Here is a 20760-nt window from a genome sequence, read left to right on the forward strand (position 1 = left end):
AAAGTGATTAATTCAGCTTAATGTATTAATATTAATTCTGAAGCTCATTGTGGCTTTGTAGAAGCTGCTCTGTTGTTAAATACATAGGTGACCAAATGTTTTATTTCAGATAAGTACCTAAAATATTGGCCTGGAGCATTTTTGAATCTTTTTTTTTTTTTCCATCATGTACTTCAGCCTTTTGAGATCACAGTGCTTGGAAAGGATAAACCAATGATCTCATCCATTTCAGCAGTTCACAGTCATTTCAGTGTTAAGGAGTCATAACCCTCTTTCTTAAGGAGTGTGTATTACTTTAACCTATTAGTCTAAAATGATGGACTTTGCTAAGATATCCTCTCAAAACAGATCCAGATGTATCATTAAATACCAGTGACACAAAAAAATGCAAAAATGGTTTGCAATAGGCATGCAGGAAAATACTTAGATACATTTATCAACATCTTTTCAGTCTTCTCCATCTGTAAGCTGTTGGTTACAAACCACAGCAATGAAAAGTGCACCTGTGTGTGGACTGTTGTTGAAAAGTGTGTTTTCACCTGAGGGAGATGGGTTGCACAGCCGACATAAACAACAGGCTTTACGTCCAGAGAGGCATCTGAGCTGCAGGACAGCAGCCAACTCTGACCTGGTTTGGATAGAAAGAGAAGAAAAATCCATCCACAGAGAAGTGTGTGCTATGAGGTGATAAGTAGTTTGCATTTCTCATTAACAAGCTGATGGGAGGGTTGAGGATAGGGAACAAAGTGCTGATGTGATGTGGGACTATTGGTTACTTTAAAGAACTGCAAATGAACACAAACTTTGCAGTATAAGTAATGGATACTGATGGAAATCTGGCAGCTCTGAGGATATTCAGAGGAGCTCAATAGCTCAGAAACCTGCTAATATATTATCGAAATGATCCTGTGAACATCACCAACTCCAATCCATCCCAGGGTATTAATGGCCTGTGACACAGGAGTCCAGATACTTGTGACAAATACCTCCAGTCTCCTCCATGGGTTAGAGACAGATCTCCATACCATGGAGCACTACATCATGCTTGCTCTGAGCGATACGAATGGCAGAGGGACCGCTGCCTGACCCCATCCTTTTCTGGCTGTGCCCATCAGGTGAAGGCTCTTTCTCTGTACATGAGCAATGTGACAGAGCTGGACTTTTTGCCCGGCTGTGTTTGCCCTGTCAGTAAACAAACCACTTGACTGCCTATGAGTGTTCACACACAGGCAGCTTAACAGACACAAGAAGTGATAGTGATGGAATGCGATGACACCGTCTATTAAGTAGCGTGACGTTTCTGCTCAAGGCCATTTGAATGACAGACTGTTAAGGTTTAATAACTGACTGTTGCAATATTTAGCCATCTCTAAAATCTACTAGTTCTGCAGCTGAGTCAAAGCTTTATGGAAGGTGCTTTTGCATTTGTTTATTTTAAGATAACTTTCTCAGGCTTTATATGTTTTTTTCTCTTGCATTGCTTTTTTATGTTTGGTGTTTCAAAACTCACAAAGGTACAAGAGGGTTTCAAGGGCAGTGCTATATGCCTGATGTTACATGGGAGAAAAAAAAAAGAAAGAAAAATAACATAAAATATTATTAATCCATTTTAATCCAGCTGGTGTTAAGTCCAGTCAGAGTTTGCAGAAAGGTGTATCTGGGCATGCAGAATTGCATGGAATCACAGTATGTCTGCTAATATTTAAGGCCCTTGCTGTTGCTATGGTATTTTATACCAATGCAAGGATTCTTGTGTGGCTGATTCTTCTGTTTGGTTCTGAAGGTGAGCCTATGGTTTTGTTCTTTTCAGGGTAGTATTGGGTCTGCTGAGGTTTATCCTTCCTTGTACCAGTCCTGGGGTTGGGGGGATTTTGATTGTACTTTGTTCCATATCTTGTTTTTTGCCTAGTCACATCTTAATGAACAGATCCCCACCTTCAATAACAAAACCACAGCATTATAGCCCAAATGTCATGGGAGTGAACAATCCAGTTTCAAAACAAAGCATATTAAATCCACTGAAAACATTACAACTGCTTACCTGCCCTGCTTGTAGAAGCACACCAACAATCAAAAAGCCCCCCAAAGATGCTGGGGGACAAACGTTGGTGGTTCATTTCTTCATCTTTAATAAAATAATCAGCTCTAAAAATGGAAAACAGCAAATTCAATTCACAAATACATCCTGGACCTATTTGGAAGGTGGGAGAAAACAGGAATTGAGGGACCAGCAAACTCTGGTTTCTAGGAATCAAATAAAAAGATTTTACTTTTTCTGAAGAGAAAAGCTAACTGGGTCAAAATAAATCTACTACCTGACTTGTCTGAGTATAGCTTTATTTATATGCACAAAAATCATGAAACATAAGTAATTCCACAAATTTCATAAAGTCCCAGAAGTCTTAATAACATATTTAGGCATGGACTGATAGATAGGTGCTCAGAAAATATACAGACTATGTGGGGTTTTTTCTGTTGGCTGTTGGTGTGCAGATCTTGTCTCAAAGACAGATTTAAAGAAAAAATCTTTTTTTTAAATTTATTGTACTTTTCCCTTATCCCACATGACATCCTTGTCTCTAAATTGGAGAGACATCAATTTGATAAGTGGACCACTGAGTGGGTAAAGAACTGGCTGGATGGCTGCATGCAAAGAGCTGTGGTCAATGGCTCAATGTCCAGCTGGAGACCAGTAACGAGCGGTGTCCCTCAGGGATCGGTATTGGGACTGGTCTTGTTTAACATCTTTGTCGCTGACGTGCCTAGTGGGATTGAGTGTGCCCTCAGCAAGTTCGCCGATGACACCAAGCTGTGTTGTTCGGTTGATGCGCTGGAGGGAAGGAATGCCATCCAGAGGAACCTTGACACACTTGTGAGGTGGGCTGATGCCAACCTCATGAAGTTTAACCATGCCAAGTGCAAGGTCCTACACCTGGGTGGGAGCAATCCCAGGCACAGCTACAGGTTGGGCAGAGAAGAGGTTCAGAGCAGCCCTGTGGAGAAGCATTTGGGGGTGTTGGTCGATGAGAAAATGAGCATGAGTTGGCTTCAGTGTGTGCTCACAGCCCAGAAAGCCAATCGTATCCTGGGCTGCATCAAAAGCAGCATGACCAGCAGGTCAAAGGAGGTGATCCTGCCCCTCTACTCTGCTCTTGTGAGACCTCACTTGGAGTATTCTCTACAGTTGTGGTGTCCTCAACATAAAAAGGACATGGAGCTGTTGAAATTCCAGAGGAGGACCACGAGGATTATCAGGGGACAGGAGCACCTGTTTTATGAAGACAGGCTGAGAAAGTTGGGGCTGTTCAGCCTGGAGCAGAGAAGGCTTCATGGAGACCTCATAGCAGCTTTCCAGTATCTGAAGGGGGCCTACAGGGATGCTGGGGAGGGACTCTTCATTAGGAACTGTAGTGACAGGACAAGGGCTAATGAGTTAAAACTTAAACAGGGGAAGTTTAGACTGGATAGAAGTTCTTTACTGTAAGAGTGGTGAGGCACTGGAATGGGGTGCCCAGGGAAGTTGTGAATGCTCATTTCCTGGCAGTGTTCAAGGCCAAGTTGGACATAGACTTTGGTGACATGGTTTAGTGTGAGGTGTTCCTGCCCATGGCAGAAGGGTTGGAATTTGATGATCTTAAGGTCCTTTCCAACTCTAACTATTCTATGATTCTATGATCCCTGTATTCGCATCCTTGACCTATTCAAAGCCATAATGAATTCCTTCAGAAAACCAAAAATGTGATTTTTATTGCTGTACCTTCAACTGTAGCATATTAATTTTACCTGGGAAACTAATAGCAGACTATATTCAAAGCAAACATTTTAAATTTTATGTCAGGCTATAAATTATGTAAAATTACTCAACCCATTAATAAGAAAGAAAAGTAGCATATTAATTCTTTCTATTATGAATCCATTTTAAGAGTCTCTTTCAGGATATTTTATTCAAGGTATTAGGTGATACCTAATGGAGCATTTCAGTAGACAAAGAATACCTTAGGACCTAAACTGCTGTTTCTCCTACCCCAATAGTTTCAGAGGGGAAACCAAATTTAAGAAGGGCAGCCTCTCCACAGGTAGTTTCTCTTCAGCTGTGTGTTTAATATCCATTCTGTGTCAAACCTGCAGAGGATTTCATAGAATACCAGCAATTTCTTGCCAAGATTTAAACTCTGACTTTAAAATTTCCTATTTAAAACTTTTTTCCACCACTAGTTTCAATCTTTTTTACAAAATGGAAAATGAAGATAGAAAATTTTGAAAAGAAATGAAACAATTTCAGTTTGTAAACAAACGATTTATAGCTCACAGGCATGCAGTGAGTGTAAATACCTCAGGCAGAATTTCAGGGCTAAATGATTTGTTTCTACCATGCTGAAGATTTTCTTTCTGCTGCTGCTATACACAGAATGGAAATCTTTATCCCATACCACACCATTCAGCTTCCTACATATGCACCATAGAAAGCTACACAAAGGGATGGGATTTTTTTTATTACACAATGTTTGAATTAATACACATACCTGTTGACAATTTTCAAAAGAAATATTGCTACATGTATTGTTCACCATAGCAACATAAACAAAAAAGATGAAAGTAAAAATAGTTTTCAAGGACATGTCCCAGAACCAGTGAATGTTTTTTATCAGTCTGAATTTTGATATACACAGTTACTGGATTGTCTGTCATCTGTGCCAAGTACATTTACACATAAAACAGGCAAGGTCATTTAATCTCATCTATGTCTAATTAGTGCTGAACTGTAAGAACCATGGATGTTTTGGGGGCCTTGTATCTACCAACTTCAGGTGAACTTGAAAATTCTTGATTAAACACTGAGCTTAATCTGGAAAAAAATTAGCATATTTATTTTATGTTAAATAATGGTCTTTTTAATAACAGGGAAAATACTAAGGGACTTGTTCCTTTATTAATCTACCTATTAACTGCTTCTTTTTCAACACAAAGGAGTTCTATGATTCTGAGTAAGCATTACCCCCAGTTTGTCCCTTTGGGAGTAGGCTGTTGGATAGGTGTGTCACCTCAAGTGGTGGATCCCCTGTCACCTGAAGTGGTTGAATCTCCCTGAAAATCCAGTGCCCTGGATCACACCCATGATCTCCTCTGCCAGTCTCTGTGGCAGCTTTGATCTGTGCCAGTCCTGGAGGATCCCTGCTGCCACCATGCAGAGCTACCCTCCATATGCAGAAATGCCACTCTGCAGGGTAAGAAACTGCATGGGCAGCCACTGGTGTAGCAAGGAAAGATAGAAGGTACCTTAATCTGTAAAATATTCTGCTGTTTACTGCGGGTAGTGGTGAGTATAATGTGAGACACGGGCATACATTCTCTGTGAACTGAAAAAAAAATGTTATTTGCGTAAAATGAGAAAACTGTAGAACCTTCTAACTTTGCGGTCCTGGTTTTAAAGTAATGCTGCTTTGAGAAAAGAGCTGTATAATTTCATGTATCTTAAAGCACAGTTTTACGTATTGAGTATTGTTTAACAATGCTGAACACAATAACTATCATTGCCACTTAAATGTATTGTGGAAGACATGAACATACATTTATTTGTATAATGCAGCCTTGGTTGTTATTGTGGCCTTGACCACATCCTGATTTAAAAGGTCAGTGCTTGTCATACATCTCATTGCAAACAAGGCCAGAGTTCTTATCAATCTGTGCTGTGAAGACTGAGCTGTTGCCAGGTTTGTTGGATGATTTCAGATTGTTATAATTATAGTTAGCCTTGTGTTGATATCAGTGTTAAAATTACTGTTATGTGTATTCCTTATACATGTTCTTTGGTTGCTGTTGAAAGACATGAAAATAATTCACCATTTTTTTTTTAATTACCTCCATTTTGTACTGACATAAATAGGGTATACTTTTATATAGATTTGTGTTTGTATATGTATTTTTTATAAATACATATGTATAAAAGAATACTTTGGGGACTGAGACAAAATAAACATTTAGCTTTTGAAGACTAAAGTTACTTATGATATAAATATTTGGGGCTTAGATTCTTTAATTGAGAGCATACTAAGAAGATAAATCACTGTATGGTGATTTGTATTTTTCTGAACAAGTTTAGGATCCAAAAAGCAGTATTTAAGACTTTAAGTCTTTGTATAATCATAACCATATACCAAGGGAACTCATTATGGTATCACTGAGGTTTTTAATGCAAAGGTTTGAAAGAAAGGTCTTTTCATTAATAAGATGGTTGAATATACCTATGTGTTATGATATGGAATATTTGATTACAAACAGAGGGAGTTTATGTCTCATTGCTATATTCTTTGGATGCTTGAAATCAGCAGATTTGATTATAGGGACGACTTATGTGAACAACATGCAGACAGGATCTAAATAAGTATCCTTTTCAGATTAGTTAAGTATTGCAAATCCATTTAGTTTAACAGGGTGTACAGGTGCTCATACCTTCAGAAAATCAGGTAATGGAGTTTAGATATTTGCTTTTAGACCCATCAAATTATAAATGCTGTCCATTAGATGAAATTCTTTGTGACCTGTGGAGAATCCAGACCTGACTCCTCAGGTCCAGTTACTCTGGGCATGCCCTACAGTGGACAGACAGGCATAAATAGCCGCTGCTTCTATTTAACCACTGGTTCCTTTGTGCATTAAAAAAAAAAAAACTAAATCTCTGAAGCTACATTTTGAGCTTAGTCCATTCATAGTCCATTAGAGCTTTCAAAGCTGTGTCACTTTAGTAAAGGCTTTTTTGGCAGCTTCAGCTCTGTGCACATGTGTGCACATGTACTTGCATTCATGCTTTCTAGATGATGTACTTTAGTGTTTTCTAAAAACCTAAATCGAGCAGCAGCTCAATTTCCACTCCACCTGTTTGGTAATTTAACCATTCCCTTACTGTAAAATTCTTTAATATGTTATCTTTAGAGTGAAATAAAAAAGGTCAAATCTGTGTTTTAAAATAAAGAGAAGCAATTCTGATTTCATGTCTTATCTGTGGAAACTACTGTCTCACGTATGACACAATGTAGCTGCAAGCTTTCCAACATTGTTAAATTAGAACCCATGAAATGAGGAGATTTTCTCTAAAATCTTAGTTTAAACGTTTTCATTCTTTATGGAGAAGTTGCGATGGGAACTTCTGAGTTTCCCTATGGTTCTCTGTAAATTGCTGTTAACCACACTGGAGGGAATTCACAAGTAAATCTTGTGATTTTTAGGTAATCACTCGCTTCCATAAGCTGAGCTCTTCAATAAAATACCAAATGTCAGATGACTCTCAATAAAGTCAAGAAAGTTAGAAATGTTGACATATGCAATAACTGAAACATTGCTCTGTATGTGTTGCCCTCATTTAATATAGTAGGAAGTCTCCGTGGGGGTTATTGGTTTGGATATACATATGTACAGCTTATTCATCTCAAAGAAAATTTCTCTTGAGGCTGACACAAGATTCTGTTTTCTCAATGTGTTGCTTCATCACACCATTCCTAAAGCATTTTTCATTAGAACTACTGTTTTACTGAGGTTTTTACAGAATAAGTCTATCCTGAACTAGACATCGATTTGTATTAAGGATTCTCTTCAATAAGTTCTCCATTACTCATAGTTTCTGCTTTCACATTCTGATTCTTTTGCACAATAACCTTTTCATAACAGGAAAGGCAGTTGTCACTAAATTGTATCCATTAAATTCTGAGCCAAGACTGATGCCCTGTCAGAAGTTTATTTTTATCAAAAATGAACTTTCTAAATGTTGTACATCTGTTTCAAATTTGTTGTGTTTCTGGCTACCTGCAGGCAATTGATTGTATAGTATGACAAAGGAAAGTTTATGTCACAAATGGCAACTTTAAAACTTGAATTCATTTTATGAAGCTTTTGCAAAGCCTTTTGTCTTGCAGATATTCATGAGACATTATGATATCTTTCTGCTGCAGAAATTATAATGGTTAAAACAAGAGATGTTTGTTTTGAGGGAAAGTACAAATGAAAAGGCAAAAAATGCTTTAAAAAAAGTGAGTCAGAGACAAGCTGTTTCAGTTCCAGGCTCAGATAAGTGGTTATGCTCCCTAACCTGAATGATTAGGCTTACATGTTTTGAATAGAACTGGTAATTTTAAGGAGATAGATAAAATAATGCTGTATTTCTTTGTTAGGTGAAACCAGATTATTAAAACAAGAAACACCCATAACATTCTATGACTTCTGTAGAACCTTATTTGCAATTTGAAATCACAAAATCTGAAGACAGGAGTAATGTAAAATGGAAAGTGCTCTCTCTACAAAAGTAAACTTTTTCATAATTCAAAGTTTGAATGAAGCCATTCTGTCAGATCTTGATAAGTAATGCTCTCTATTCCCAGAAAGGCCATCCATTTTCACTTGCTTTTAGTATTGGCCTCTAATTTTCAAATTGTCATCTCAGGAAAATGTTATCTAAAATCCTTCACAGAGATACAGGATTCCCCAGTCTCCACAACAGACTTGCTAAATCTATCTACTTGATCATGTTGAACCAGAAAATGTTTCCCTATCTCTCGGGAAAGCAATCGGTGCATATCTGGACCAATAGCAAAATAGGATGGCTTCACTAAGAGAGAGCATCAATTGAGAATATTGGTGAGGTTTGAAAGAGCTGCTGTGCTCCATCCTCCCTCAGATCCTTAGTGTGGTAAAACTTAGTATTACCATAGCTAGGCTAACTTAGAGTGTCTGAAGATCTGTACCACCAACTTAGTTTAAATTTCAGTGTTATACCATAAACCACAATACATTCTGGACCAATATTTTCTTGATATATCTCAGAAATGGTACGAGAGCACAGGACACTGTTATGGGTCAGAATTTAACCTAATTAGTGTGAAAAAGCTACTTGAACCACATGCTGAAACAAATGTAACCAAATGTGTACAATAGCAATTTAAATGGTAGCTCTTTTGTGGGTATTTTTCTGCTTTGTTGAAGGCATTTTCATTTTCATTTTGTAGCCAAGCACCAAGACGTACTCACAGAGTGGCAGACACTCAGTATCAGTAGAAGTTCAAATGCAGCGGCAGCGGCAAGAAGAAAGGGAGAGTTTCCAGCAAGCTCAGCGGCAGTACAGCTCATTACCCAGGTATGGTAACTGTCTGAGTCTATTCAATGTATATAATCCTAGAACTAATTTCATTTGTGGAAGGAAAATGTCGTACTTAGTGCAGGCACTTTTGTTTAGCTTTGATATAAGGTGGAATGTGTTTGGTGTGGAAGAGGCATAAAATTTCTTAAGTGAAAGCATGTGGCAGCCATTTACTTTAGGAGGATTACTTCAGAGGTGATTTCAGTGGGATTTTAGCACCCAGCAGAATTGAGCACCCAACAGGACTGAGACACTGAAACAAAGCTATTCTTTGTGACACACCATCCAGTTTAATTTTCTGCAATTAGAAAATTTTCCTGAGCATGACATGGGTTGTCCCTTTTGACATGTCAGACAACATTTTTTTTCTGCTGCCTAATTCTTTACTGGATAGACATTCTATCTTTGTGATGCTAATACAGACCGAATATTAAAAGGAAAAAAAAATCTCAAGACCTCAAACAAAAGAGTACAGAACTCAGAAACTCCATCCAAAAAATCAAGGACCATCAAGTTTTCCATATATATATATATTTCTTCTAAATTACTGAGTCATTAGCAAAGGAATGCTGAAAAATAATACACTTTTCATCTAAACAAATTTGTTTTTAAAAAAAATCTTAGATTTGCTGTTTGAGAAAAATTGGTATTTATTTGATATTTAGCTTTAAGAATTATTAAAATTTTGCTCAACTAGTATTGTAAATTAATTATCATAGTCAAGCACTGTGCAAATACTGTTTTTATTTTCAAATATCAGTGGCAATGGTTGAATGAAGAATCCTTAACACCAGAAGTTAATGTCAAATTCCTTTCCAATAAGGTCCTGTTATTTTTTGTGTCCCATGCAGAAATGGTATGTAAAAAAATATTATGACAACATGTTTTAACAAGCATACCATAACTCCCTTTTTTGGGGGGAAGCAAACAGAAGCTTCATAATCAAAGTTTTCTAAGCATGAACTCTTATCCTACCAACATCTTTGAAAGTAAAAGAGATCTCTCAGATTTTCACATGCTATAGCACCTTTCAGTGTAGAATCTTTCTGTTAAATTTGGAAGGTGGGAAAAGAAAATGTAAAGTTAATGTGTTTTCTTCATTTGTTAGTCATTCTGAAGATCTTTTATATTCCCTTTGCTTCTTATCTCTACCTTCCTTCTAAAATGACCACACCTATTTAAGCCATATTGTTTTTCCGGAGAAATTCTCATTCGGTTTTGCTAGTTCCTGAAATGCACAGATTGGGTGGAAGAGCACAGATGCTAATGTCTCTTTTAAGCTGGGGAGCGTATTTTTAGTTTTAAAACTATGATTCTTAAAACTCGCTTACCCTGTTCTGCTCAATCACTGGTAGCATGTAAAAGTTGGAAGATAGTTGAATACAGTTCCAGTGGCAAAAATTAATAACACTAAGGAGAAAATTAGTTTACAAGAAATTTGTAAAATAATGCTTTGGGTCATAGAAATGCTTGTTTAGACTGAGAACTTCCTTCAGTGCAGTTTTCAACATGAGAAATTATAGCAAGCTAGCACTACATGTTACTGAGTAATTAATGATAATTTGATGACTTTGAGCACTCTGCATATTTGAGCTGTGCTGAGAGAGGAATGAATTTCAGGACCTTGGGCTAAAGTTGAGTGCTGTAACTACCATGGTACTCCTATAACAAGCTGGGACAACCCATTATCTACCTTTACAAATTGTGACTCTGTGACTGATCTTTAAAGAAATCTTATTGTTACTCTGAAACTTAAGTCCCAAGCTTAATGTTGCAACTGTGGCTTTGTGATGATTAAAGTTTCTACACTGGATTCATTCTTGAGCTTTGTTACTTTTCATCTTGTATAGTCTCTAGGATCCTCCTTTTTTCCCCTTGGTAAATTCAAATCATTAATAGTGAAGGCAAATAAACTCTTGAGTCAGTTTTAAAGGATCTTCCCAGAAAGACAGGGAAAGTGGGCCAACTACTTCTGAACAAGTACCAGAAAACAGTCAGAAAATTAAATCAGTTCAGCTAGTCATCTTCTTGTCCCATGTGAAACTGTAAAAGCAGTTTTTAACTCCAAGTTAATTTTCTAGCACTTAAGATTTATCTTGCTCTAGATCAGAAACCTGACAGTTTCATAGCCTACAGAGGTTCGTTCAATTTGCTCTTGTTCCAGGGAGTGATAAAACATGGCACAGAAACATCTTTTCTTTGGCAAAGTTGAATATGCAAATATCAAGACCAGCTTTAAAAATTTGCATAAGAACTTACATTATGTTGTAATTTATGCTGTAATAATTTACATTTGTCCTGAATAACAATTTTCATCCAGAAGTCTCAAAATCTATTATGAAATAAAGTGGTTATGGTCATTTTCAAATTACATGTGTGGAAGGTAGATTGCAAAAACATAAGGTGACTTCTTGTTTTTACTAATGGTAGAAATATTCTCTGGATCTCCTATGTCTTCATTTCATGTTCATTGCACAAGGCCACACTGTCATGTGTGTTGACATGAGAAACCAAGCCACATACAAACAACTAAATGAATTTCTTACTGATTAATGTCGCAATACATTCTGTTTTACTGCTTGATTCTCATACACTAATTTTAATCTCAAAGTGGGTACTCTTTTACTGCTGCACAAAATTGTTTTGCTTTATCATCACCAATCTATTTTAAATTCATAAAAGCATCTAGGAGCTTGATAGTAAATTAAAGCTATTTCAAAACCATAATCTGTCTTTAAAATAATGTGATGGTTTATTGTGAAAAGAGATAAGAATTTGTAATTCCTATATATATTTGATTTATTTGTCTACCCCCCAGAGCCAAAACAAATGAGCAAAAAAGGTTATCTCTTCCTTTTCTTTCATAAAAACTATAGTAAACTGGGAAACAGTCCTGATAACACAAAATTCTTTAGTTCTGGAAACGGGAGGAAGAAACTCTCATCTGTGTAAACTACCTATCAATAATGAGCTTTATCTTCCGTCTTGTGCAGTGTTAGAACAAGTACTCTAAAGATCTGCCTGTTGCATTTTTAATCAAGTGTGAGTCCAGATTCAAATCTTTCATGAGTGACTTTACATGTGTTGGCTGTTATCTGATTTCTTAAGAAGCACAACGTCTTAGGTCTTTCCTAGTCTGCAACTGAACTGTAGCACTTTTCTTAAGAACATGATCATGGTTGTAGCACTGGATGGGTTTTCATGACATATCCCTCCCGGAGAGGCACAGAAATAGAGTTCAACTCTATAGGAAATTTTCTACTAACAAAAGAGGCCAGATGCCTCTTTGATGCCTCTTTGCAGCAGAAGAGAGCATCACTTCTGGAGAATGCTATAGCTGGGGGAAACCTAATGGCATTGCAGAAGCACCCTTCTTTCCAGGAATTGCTTTTAGTAACAATGGAAGTGGAATCAGAGCATTTGTCTTAAAAACATCTTCTATTTTTCTTTCCAGGCAAAGCAGAAAAAATGCCAGTTCTGTATCTCAAGACTCCTGGGAGCAGAGCTATTCCCCTGGAGAAGGATTCCAGACTGCAAAGGAAAATCCCAGATATTCCAGCTACCAGGGATCAAGGAATGGCTATATGGGGGGACATGGCTTCAATGCCAGGGTAATGCTAGAAACGCAAGAACTGCTCCGTCAGGAGCAGAGGAGGAAAGAGCAACAACTGAAAAAAAAAACTTCTTCTGAAGGGCCTAGCAACTATGACTCTTATAAGAAAATTCAGGACCCTAATTATACCCCTCCTAAAGGTCCTTTTAGGCAAGATGTACCACCTTCACCATCTCAGGTAGCGAGGCTGAACAGATTGCAAACACCAGAAAAGGGAAGACCATTTTATTCTTGAGGTGAAGAAAATGAAGATCAACTTATCATGCAATAAGGAACATTTTCATACAAAGACTTATATTTTGAAAACTTTTTAAACTGATGGTACTAAGGAATATATCCGTTGTCTGTTTCAGTGCCTTTAAAAATACAGGCAAAGCATTGGTGGGCCTTATGTCTTTGCCGTTCTATCTCAAGTGTTGAATTCATGGAAGGATGTTCCACCATTTGACAATCAAAGTGGAAGTGAGCAATGCTGCCCCTGTGTACCGAGTCCCATAGCCCAGTCAGTAGTTGTCAATGGCTTATTACTAGGATTTGTTGTAATGTGTTTTATTTTGTGGTGACTTATTACACCAACATGCAGCTTTGTGGCATAAAATTAATGAATTTGAGGTTGAAGGAAGCATTGACATGTTCTTTTTTATTTCTCTTGGGTCAGGAGGAGGGTTACATATCACTCTTGAGTAGAGGAAGCTTAGCTCTACTCTGGATTGCAGTTGCAGTTCTAAGATGTTTTATGGTGGAGTCATTACCAGTCTTTGTTGATCAATATTTAAGTGTCTGTATGCTGAAAAACTATCTTTTTCCTATTATGCACATATGCACTCTTTTTCTCTCTCTCCCTACTCTGAGCTTATTAAAAAAACCTTTATCCTGACTCATGAGGAAAACAATATTAAGCTTTCCGTTATCCTGAGAATCCTGTTACAATTGCCTTGTAATCTTAATAAGCAGTCCATTACAAATTAAATAACTGGAGAAAGACTTTTTAGACAGTCACAGCCAAGCCCTTGATAAGTGTATTTTGCTATTTTATTGAAGATGGGAAATTATGAACAAACATACAACTGAGTTCTGTTCTGCTTTACTTCTAAATTGATTTTGTCTTATGACACTTGTGTTTAGGAAGAGAGCTAGGGAGGGTATTGTCCCACAGTCATCTGATGCACAGTTGTCTTTGGGCAAATTTTGGAGATAGCTTGAAGCAAGAGCAGAAGAAATCGAACATTTTCTTTGGATCAAAAAAGTGAAAAGAAAACAATTCCTTTTTACAATCTGTGAAGCTTTGTGAACAATTGCCTTGTGCTTCCATATACTGTATTGTTGAATCATGTTGCTACATTAAAAATAAACCTGTAAGTATATGAATGAGAGAGAAGTGGAGACAAACTGTTACACATCATCCTGAAAACATGTCAGTATCCAAAAATTACTAAAGCAAAAAAGATTGTTCTAGGAGTGAGCAACATTTGAATGTGCATATGGGATATGAGAATTTCTTTTGCAGCAGCTGTTTTTTATGTTTGTTGGTCTGAACTTCATGTATTGTAAAAAATATAGCTGGGTTGCTGAAGTGCCTGCAAATCCTGATGTGAAAAAGCTTGAGAAAGGATCTCAGCATATCATGTACAAAAAGGAAAGAAAACAAGAAAGAAAATCATGTATTGTGTGATTTTTAAAAATGCCTATTTTTTTTTACTGGCACATTTTATTTTTGCGCCAACTTGTTTCTAGAATATATGTGAAATATCAGCACACATATCTGTGTCTTTTATGCCTGTTTGTTAATGGTTTTTGTTGTTAATAATGTACTCCGTGTTTAAAAGTTGTTATTAGTATAAGCACAGTGACATTGGATGACAATAGCTCTTTTACGCAGAATTTACAAAGCTGTGTAAAATGGCTTTCCTTGTACATATGAAATTTAGAATAAAAGGCTGTTTCCATTCTTGTCTTGGTGTTGCTTGTACACCCTTATGAGAACTCTGCAGACATTGAGTTTAAAAATATTTAACAGATGTTATTTTATCCTATTCCTAATGGTTTGCGTCTGTCTTTCTGTAAGTGCTGATAAACATCAGCAAAAAAAAAAGATTTACAGCCCAGCTGAAAGCCTGAAGACTATCCTCAGAGGGGGAAAACCACTCAATTTAATGTCTTCTGTTATTTTAGGCTATACCTGTGACATTTAAAAGGTACATTCCTAAGACTAACCTCTGTGGCAAAAATCTTTCATGCTGTAGCAGAGTCCTCTCCCTGAGGAAAGTACTGTCAGAAGGGCACCCACTGTCCTCTGGCCAAATCTAGGCGCATGTGAAGAAGCCCCCTCTGCACTGAGCATGTGTTTTGGGCTTTGATGGGAGGACTTCACAGGAATGTTGACATGGTGAAAAGCAGGAGAAAGCAGATTTATGAATAAAGCAATATTTACGGTGCCAGTGATACTGGTTCCCTCATTGGTATTGGAGCTGTGTCTGGTTTTCTCCCTCTTCCCCTTTTGTTGGATACTGCAGGAATGTCAATCATAATTCTGTATATGCATGACATCAGGCTGTTGCCATGGTAATATTAGTGTCAAATTATTCACTGTGACTTTAGTGGGGGACTCAAGGGGAAGAGTAGCAGAAGCTGTTAGGTGGACAGGCAGCTTTGGTGTCCAAATAATCTACAGGCACAGTTTTGCAAGAGATCTAAATTGTGGTGGCTTCAAGTTGTGAGAGAAGAAATAATTGCATTTGCAATTTTGCAGGCCTTGCGGGGTCTCATCTCCTGACTGCATTCCGAGATTACTTAGTTTGATGTTTCTATGGAATTGTTTGGACAGGCAAATAATTGCAAGCACTAAAAAATTCATCCACAGGAATGTAAAGCAGGTAGAAGTCCTTTTCAAAATAAAGTCTTTAATAAATTGTTGTAGGAAAAATTGCATGTTTGGAAAAGTATGACGTATGGGATGTTTTACGTGTGAGGATGGCATATGTTAAAGTTTATCCTTCTATGAAACTTCAAGGTGTTAACAATTTGCCATAATTAGATGTATTCATGAAAAAAAGGCAGATGTTCTCTTTGGGCCATGTCTGTGTTTTGTTAGTAAAGAATAAGGTCTTTTTCTGGCTTTGTCATCATGTCTTCTTCCTGACAGCATGGACAGGATTTCTAATATTAAGTCACGTAAGTTGTAAAGGATGATAAGGAAGTGGGAAGGAGATATTTTAATAGAAAATGACCTCTAGTTCTGCAGAGTGAATTGATTAAGAAGTTAATTGAGGTAACTACACTACTGCAGCAATTTGTTTGTGGATGCATTACCATTAATGAGATTAACTCTGTAACATTAGTGTATTTAGGAATGGTCACAGGGCAGACTGTAAGGGAGTTTACAAAATCAAGGAGTGGGTGTAAAACTTGCATATTTTTCTCTGTTGAAATCCCAAAAAAAGCCATCTGCAAAGCCTACTGGGTTTTTAGCAAAATAATTTGCTAATGCTATTGAAATTCCATGGGAAAGTTTAAGGTTACTAATGCAGAAGACTGCTGATTTTCTAAAAAAAAATCTACTTCCCCTCTTCTTATAGGGCCTCCTTGGAAACAAAAGCATAGCCCAATGAGTTATTACATGGGCCAGATAGTTTAATATATGTCTTTGAGAACTCTGCCATCAAAACCAGCAAAAAATGGTGTAGAGCCCAGCTGAACACAGTTGGAAAGTACAATTGCAATTTATCCCTGGCAAACAGCAGGAAGAACAAGAAAACAAAATTTGAACCCATCATGACTGTAGATATATGGCCTGCTTTTCATAGCTGTGCTGATGTTTTGCTCACGTTCTCTGCTTATGAGTGTCTGTAATACTGCATTTATCTCTGCTGGGTGTGTTGAGAAGGGAAGGGAAGGAACCTTGGCCAGACAAAGAAGAGATGCACCAGATTAGCAGTGTTGGCTAAACACAGGATGTTCTTGAGTAATTCAAACCTTTGAACTTGTGTTGTTGAGACTTAAGTGAATTTTGCTATTGCATGTCCTGGCTTGCAAGTCTATTTTCAAAATATTTCCTAATTCTATTTGCTGTGCCTGTTTCTACATCTTTCTCTCCCGAGTCCTCAGTCTTGTTCATAGGAGTCATGAGGAATGTGTCAGGAATGCAAATGCAGAAAAAAACACATCTATTTTTTATGCTGCTGTTGTGGCACCACACCCTGGCCTTCCAGGCTCAGTTTAAAGTTTATGCCTAATGTGGCAAAGGAAGAGCAAGGGTCAGAAATCCAGGATGGCAAACTGACCTCGTGAAAGCGGGATTTGTGTGTGTGCATGTACATATGAGTGAACAAGCAAGCAGCACAGATTGGATTCATTTGTCTTTAATTCATGTCCAGCTTGAAACCCTCTTCCAAAAATCTTGTAGCATTTCTTCAGAGATTTTTCCATCTGTGAAGAAACTAGACGATGATTTGATGCACATGGTTAATGTTTCATGCCCTCTCCTACATCTATTTTGTATCAGCATCACACTCTCTTTTACATCTGCTGATTAATTCTGTTGCATTTGTTTGTTTCTCTAAATGGCATGCAATTCATTTGGATCCTAGGCTGCTTCTTGAAAGTGATTAATTTTTCTCTCTTAGCTTTGCAAACGTATTTTAATATTTTTCTGTCCTTGGGAGTAGTGTTATCTTTTGTAATTTACACTTTAATCACATTTTAAATATTGAGACTGGAAACTTGAGCTGGGATTACACAAAAGCAGACTACAGAATATGGCTTTGATTTCTATTCTGTGTGCAGCGAACACTTTGCAGGCAGTTGTAGGGACTGTAGAGACTACTGTCTGAATGAGATGAAGAACAGCAAGCCCAGGAGCTTTAGAGGAAGGAAAAAAGTTAAGGGAAGTTTTGAAAATATTTATGCCCACTGCATGCTCTCTACTGTGAAAAAAAATAGTATCTCCTTAGAAGTATCACTCTCTGACTGGCTGATGGTTTCAGAGCTCAGACAGACGTGACTGTGGTTTAAAGACAGCAGGATGGAACAGGAAGCTGCTTGTGCCCTTCCAAAGGATGCCAGGACCCACTTTCCTTGCAAATTGGCTCCCAAAATACTGTTTTCAGCTGCACATCTCACAGCAACCAAGGTCTGGGATGGGCTTACATTAGCACATTGAGCTGAAAACTGCAGTGACATCTGTCAGAGAGAGAAGGATGACAACCACGGGTGATAATAGCTTCAGTTATCCGATTTTAATCTGCTTGTTTGTTGAAATATTTGTCTTAGGAAAATAAGGAAAGAAATGAAGACTGATGGAGAGGAGTAAAAAGTGAGAAAAAAATTCTTCACTTCCCTTCCACTATTGTGTCCCCATTATAGCCACAGTGAGTAGTTGCTTTTTATTCCTCAAAGGCCTCAAAGGCATAAAAAGGGAAAAACTATCTGGCAAAACTCCAGTGCAAAACTCACGGCCCTCCTACAGATTCAGTCTATAATGGAGCTGCTAAGATATTAATTAAGATGTTAACAATGCAGCAAATAAAACAACTTTACTGGCCCTCTGTTGTTTCCTCTGTGGGTTTCCCTGGGGTGTGTTTAGATTGTCAGTCCTCAGGGACTACTGGCTTTGTTTAGGTTTTATCCTATATAGAACAGAATACTATTGTTGACAGTGAGTTTGTAAATATTTGGAAGTTTTTTTCAGTGTGAAAGGGTTTTTTTTAAGTTGTTTTATATGGCTTTTTGGAACAGGTGCATGACTGTCCCATTTTAGAGGTATTCCTTTTTGTAGCAATATCCTCATTTATAAGTAGGGAACATATTGCTGGAACCAGTAATAGCTGGGGACTTGCTATATTTGGCAGTTAAAATTAGTTCCTTAGGTCTCTTCATTTAACTAAGGAAATACTTCTTTAAAGTTTTTATAGAGGGAGGGAGAGAGACATCTCTTCCTTATGGAAATAGGAAATTCATTCCCATGGTCACTCTTTGAAGCTGAAGAACTACCTGGAGGAATTTTAACAGATTTTGAGGAGTTGCAGCCTTCTGCCAGGAGCCCAGAAGAGTTATATCACCTTTGTGTTGAACAAGCTGGAGAAGACATTAGTTTTCACTTCTCCACTGACATAATTCTTATTCCCAACTAGATCATGCTGAAGTCTGAGACCCCCTTCTGGGTACCCATGACATTTTATATTTTAGGGGAAAGGGCAAAACATTGTTATACTTCATCTGTAGCCAGGCTATTAAAAGCCAGTAGGCTCTTAGGAACAGGAATGTCTTTGTCTAAAACTGCATGAGTAATAGTGATGTACATTTTATTTCAGTCTTACAGCCATCTGTTGGTTCTTCTCCATGATGCAGGTCTTCCTTAGTTTTCTCAGCTCTACTGTGGTCCAGCCCAAACTGCAAGAAACATTAAAAAAATAAGTGTTTATAAATAATATTAATAATTTATTTATACCTGATTCGTTTTTTTCTGGCTATTGGCTACATAGGAAGGCAAATTTACGCTGGAGGAACTACTTTTGCATTTGCGGATAAATTTTAAGTCCAAGAAGTCTTTTCTCACATTAGCTCCTGAAATCCTCTGAAGGTTAATCTAACAAACTACAGCATAACAGGGACTGGAAATGGTTTGCAAAAGTCTATTTTATAATCTTAACTGATTTCATTGTAATTTTTCACATTTCTCACTTTGAGAACTATATAAAATCATATGCAAAATAGAAGCCACTAAATTATGCAACATGTTGCTAACTGAAAGCTCAGTTAATACTATATCCAGCAAAGTAGAAATAAATTGTGTTAGAATATCCCATTCTTTGTTTAAAAAATAATGTACAGAAATTTTTATGAATAGTAGTATGAAGAATTTTTAATTGTTCATTCTTGTTTTTTAAAGTCCATTTGCATGAATAATTTTCTCATTTTTATGCAGAAATTTTCTGCATTTTTGTTTACTAAAATATTACTAATCTAATTTCCTATTAAAAAACTCATTTCCAGCATTGCAGAGCTGAAAGGTGCTACCAAGCATTTAGTCTTCAATTTACATACAACAAACCCTGTAATCTGATGGGGGATTTCACACAAGGATGGCTGCACGCAATTACATAGGCAAAGAAAAAATTTCTTCCAAGGATCTGCTATACAATAATTTCATCTGTTGGTCTCCCATTGAGAGTTCTCCTATTGTTAAATTGCTTATTGATGTGGACTTGAGAGTAGAAAAATCACCAGTGTTATCATACTAGGTTTTCAATGCTGTTTGCATTTCTTCTTTTTTCTTTTTTGTTTTTTTTTCTTTTTAATTATAATTTGCATTTGTTAGAAAGGGACAAAGTAAACAGATTGGAATAATTCATTTGAGTTAACACTCATTGACAAGAAAACATTAAGCATTCTCCAGATGAAGCATCAGTCATGAGAGACAGAAGGATAATCCTAACATTACAACTCAAGTAAATTAGGTTTTGAATATATATTCCAGCATTGCATGAAGCTGTACCAATTTTTAATACTGGCATAATAATATGCACTTTTAAATGATGCCAGAAATCATCATTACAACAGAAGAGGATTCACTGTTTGTGTTTATTAATGTGGGAATCTTGGAAGAGTATTTGATATTAAATGTCACAGTCTACAATGATTGGAGCTAAACAACTGTAAAATTGATTGAGAAGATATGGGCAGATAAATACAAATGGCAAACAGAGCTCCACATGCTATCATGGTGGAAGCTGATCCCAATGTTATGCCTCTGGCATTGCAGAATAAGTAGAATCTCATGAACCTAGTGCAGCCCCTTTGCAAAGGTGGTGAGAGAAGGTGGAAGCTGTAGAACCATGAACCTGAAACAGATTTGTTCCTTCTGAGTACCCAGAAACCATGTGGACATTAGCTGGTCCACATTGTTCCTGCTTTTGAAGACTTATACAACTTAGCTGTGTTTGTCCATAGCTAGACAACTGAAGTGTGGGTTTTTTTAATTGCACAAGGGTGGATACAAATTTCTGTCCCAACACACTGTGCCGAC

At 37.2% G+C, this 20760-nt stretch overlaps 1 protein-coding gene across 1 annotated transcript in view; it reads left to right on the top strand.

Annotated features, from left to right (window-relative positions):
* PARD3 (par-3 family cell polarity regulator) overlaps window positions 1-14685 on the top strand; it is a 450917-nt gene extending 436232 nt beyond the window's left edge. Inside the window, 2 exon segments of the mRNA XM_034070217.1 lie at window positions 8994-9121; window positions 12579-14685. Coding sequence (XP_033926108.1) covers window positions 8994-9121; window positions 12579-12972 — 522 coding nt within the window. The 3' untranslated portion in view covers window positions 12973-14685.
* The last annotated feature ends 6075 nt before the right edge of the window (window positions 14686-20760 follow it).

This window comes from Melopsittacus undulatus, chromosome 1 (assembly GCF_012275295.1).
Source record: "Melopsittacus undulatus isolate bMelUnd1 chromosome 1, bMelUnd1.mat.Z, whole genome shotgun sequence".
In the NCBI taxonomy this organism is placed as follows: domain Eukaryota; kingdom Metazoa; phylum Chordata; class Aves; order Psittaciformes; family Psittaculidae; genus Melopsittacus; species Melopsittacus undulatus.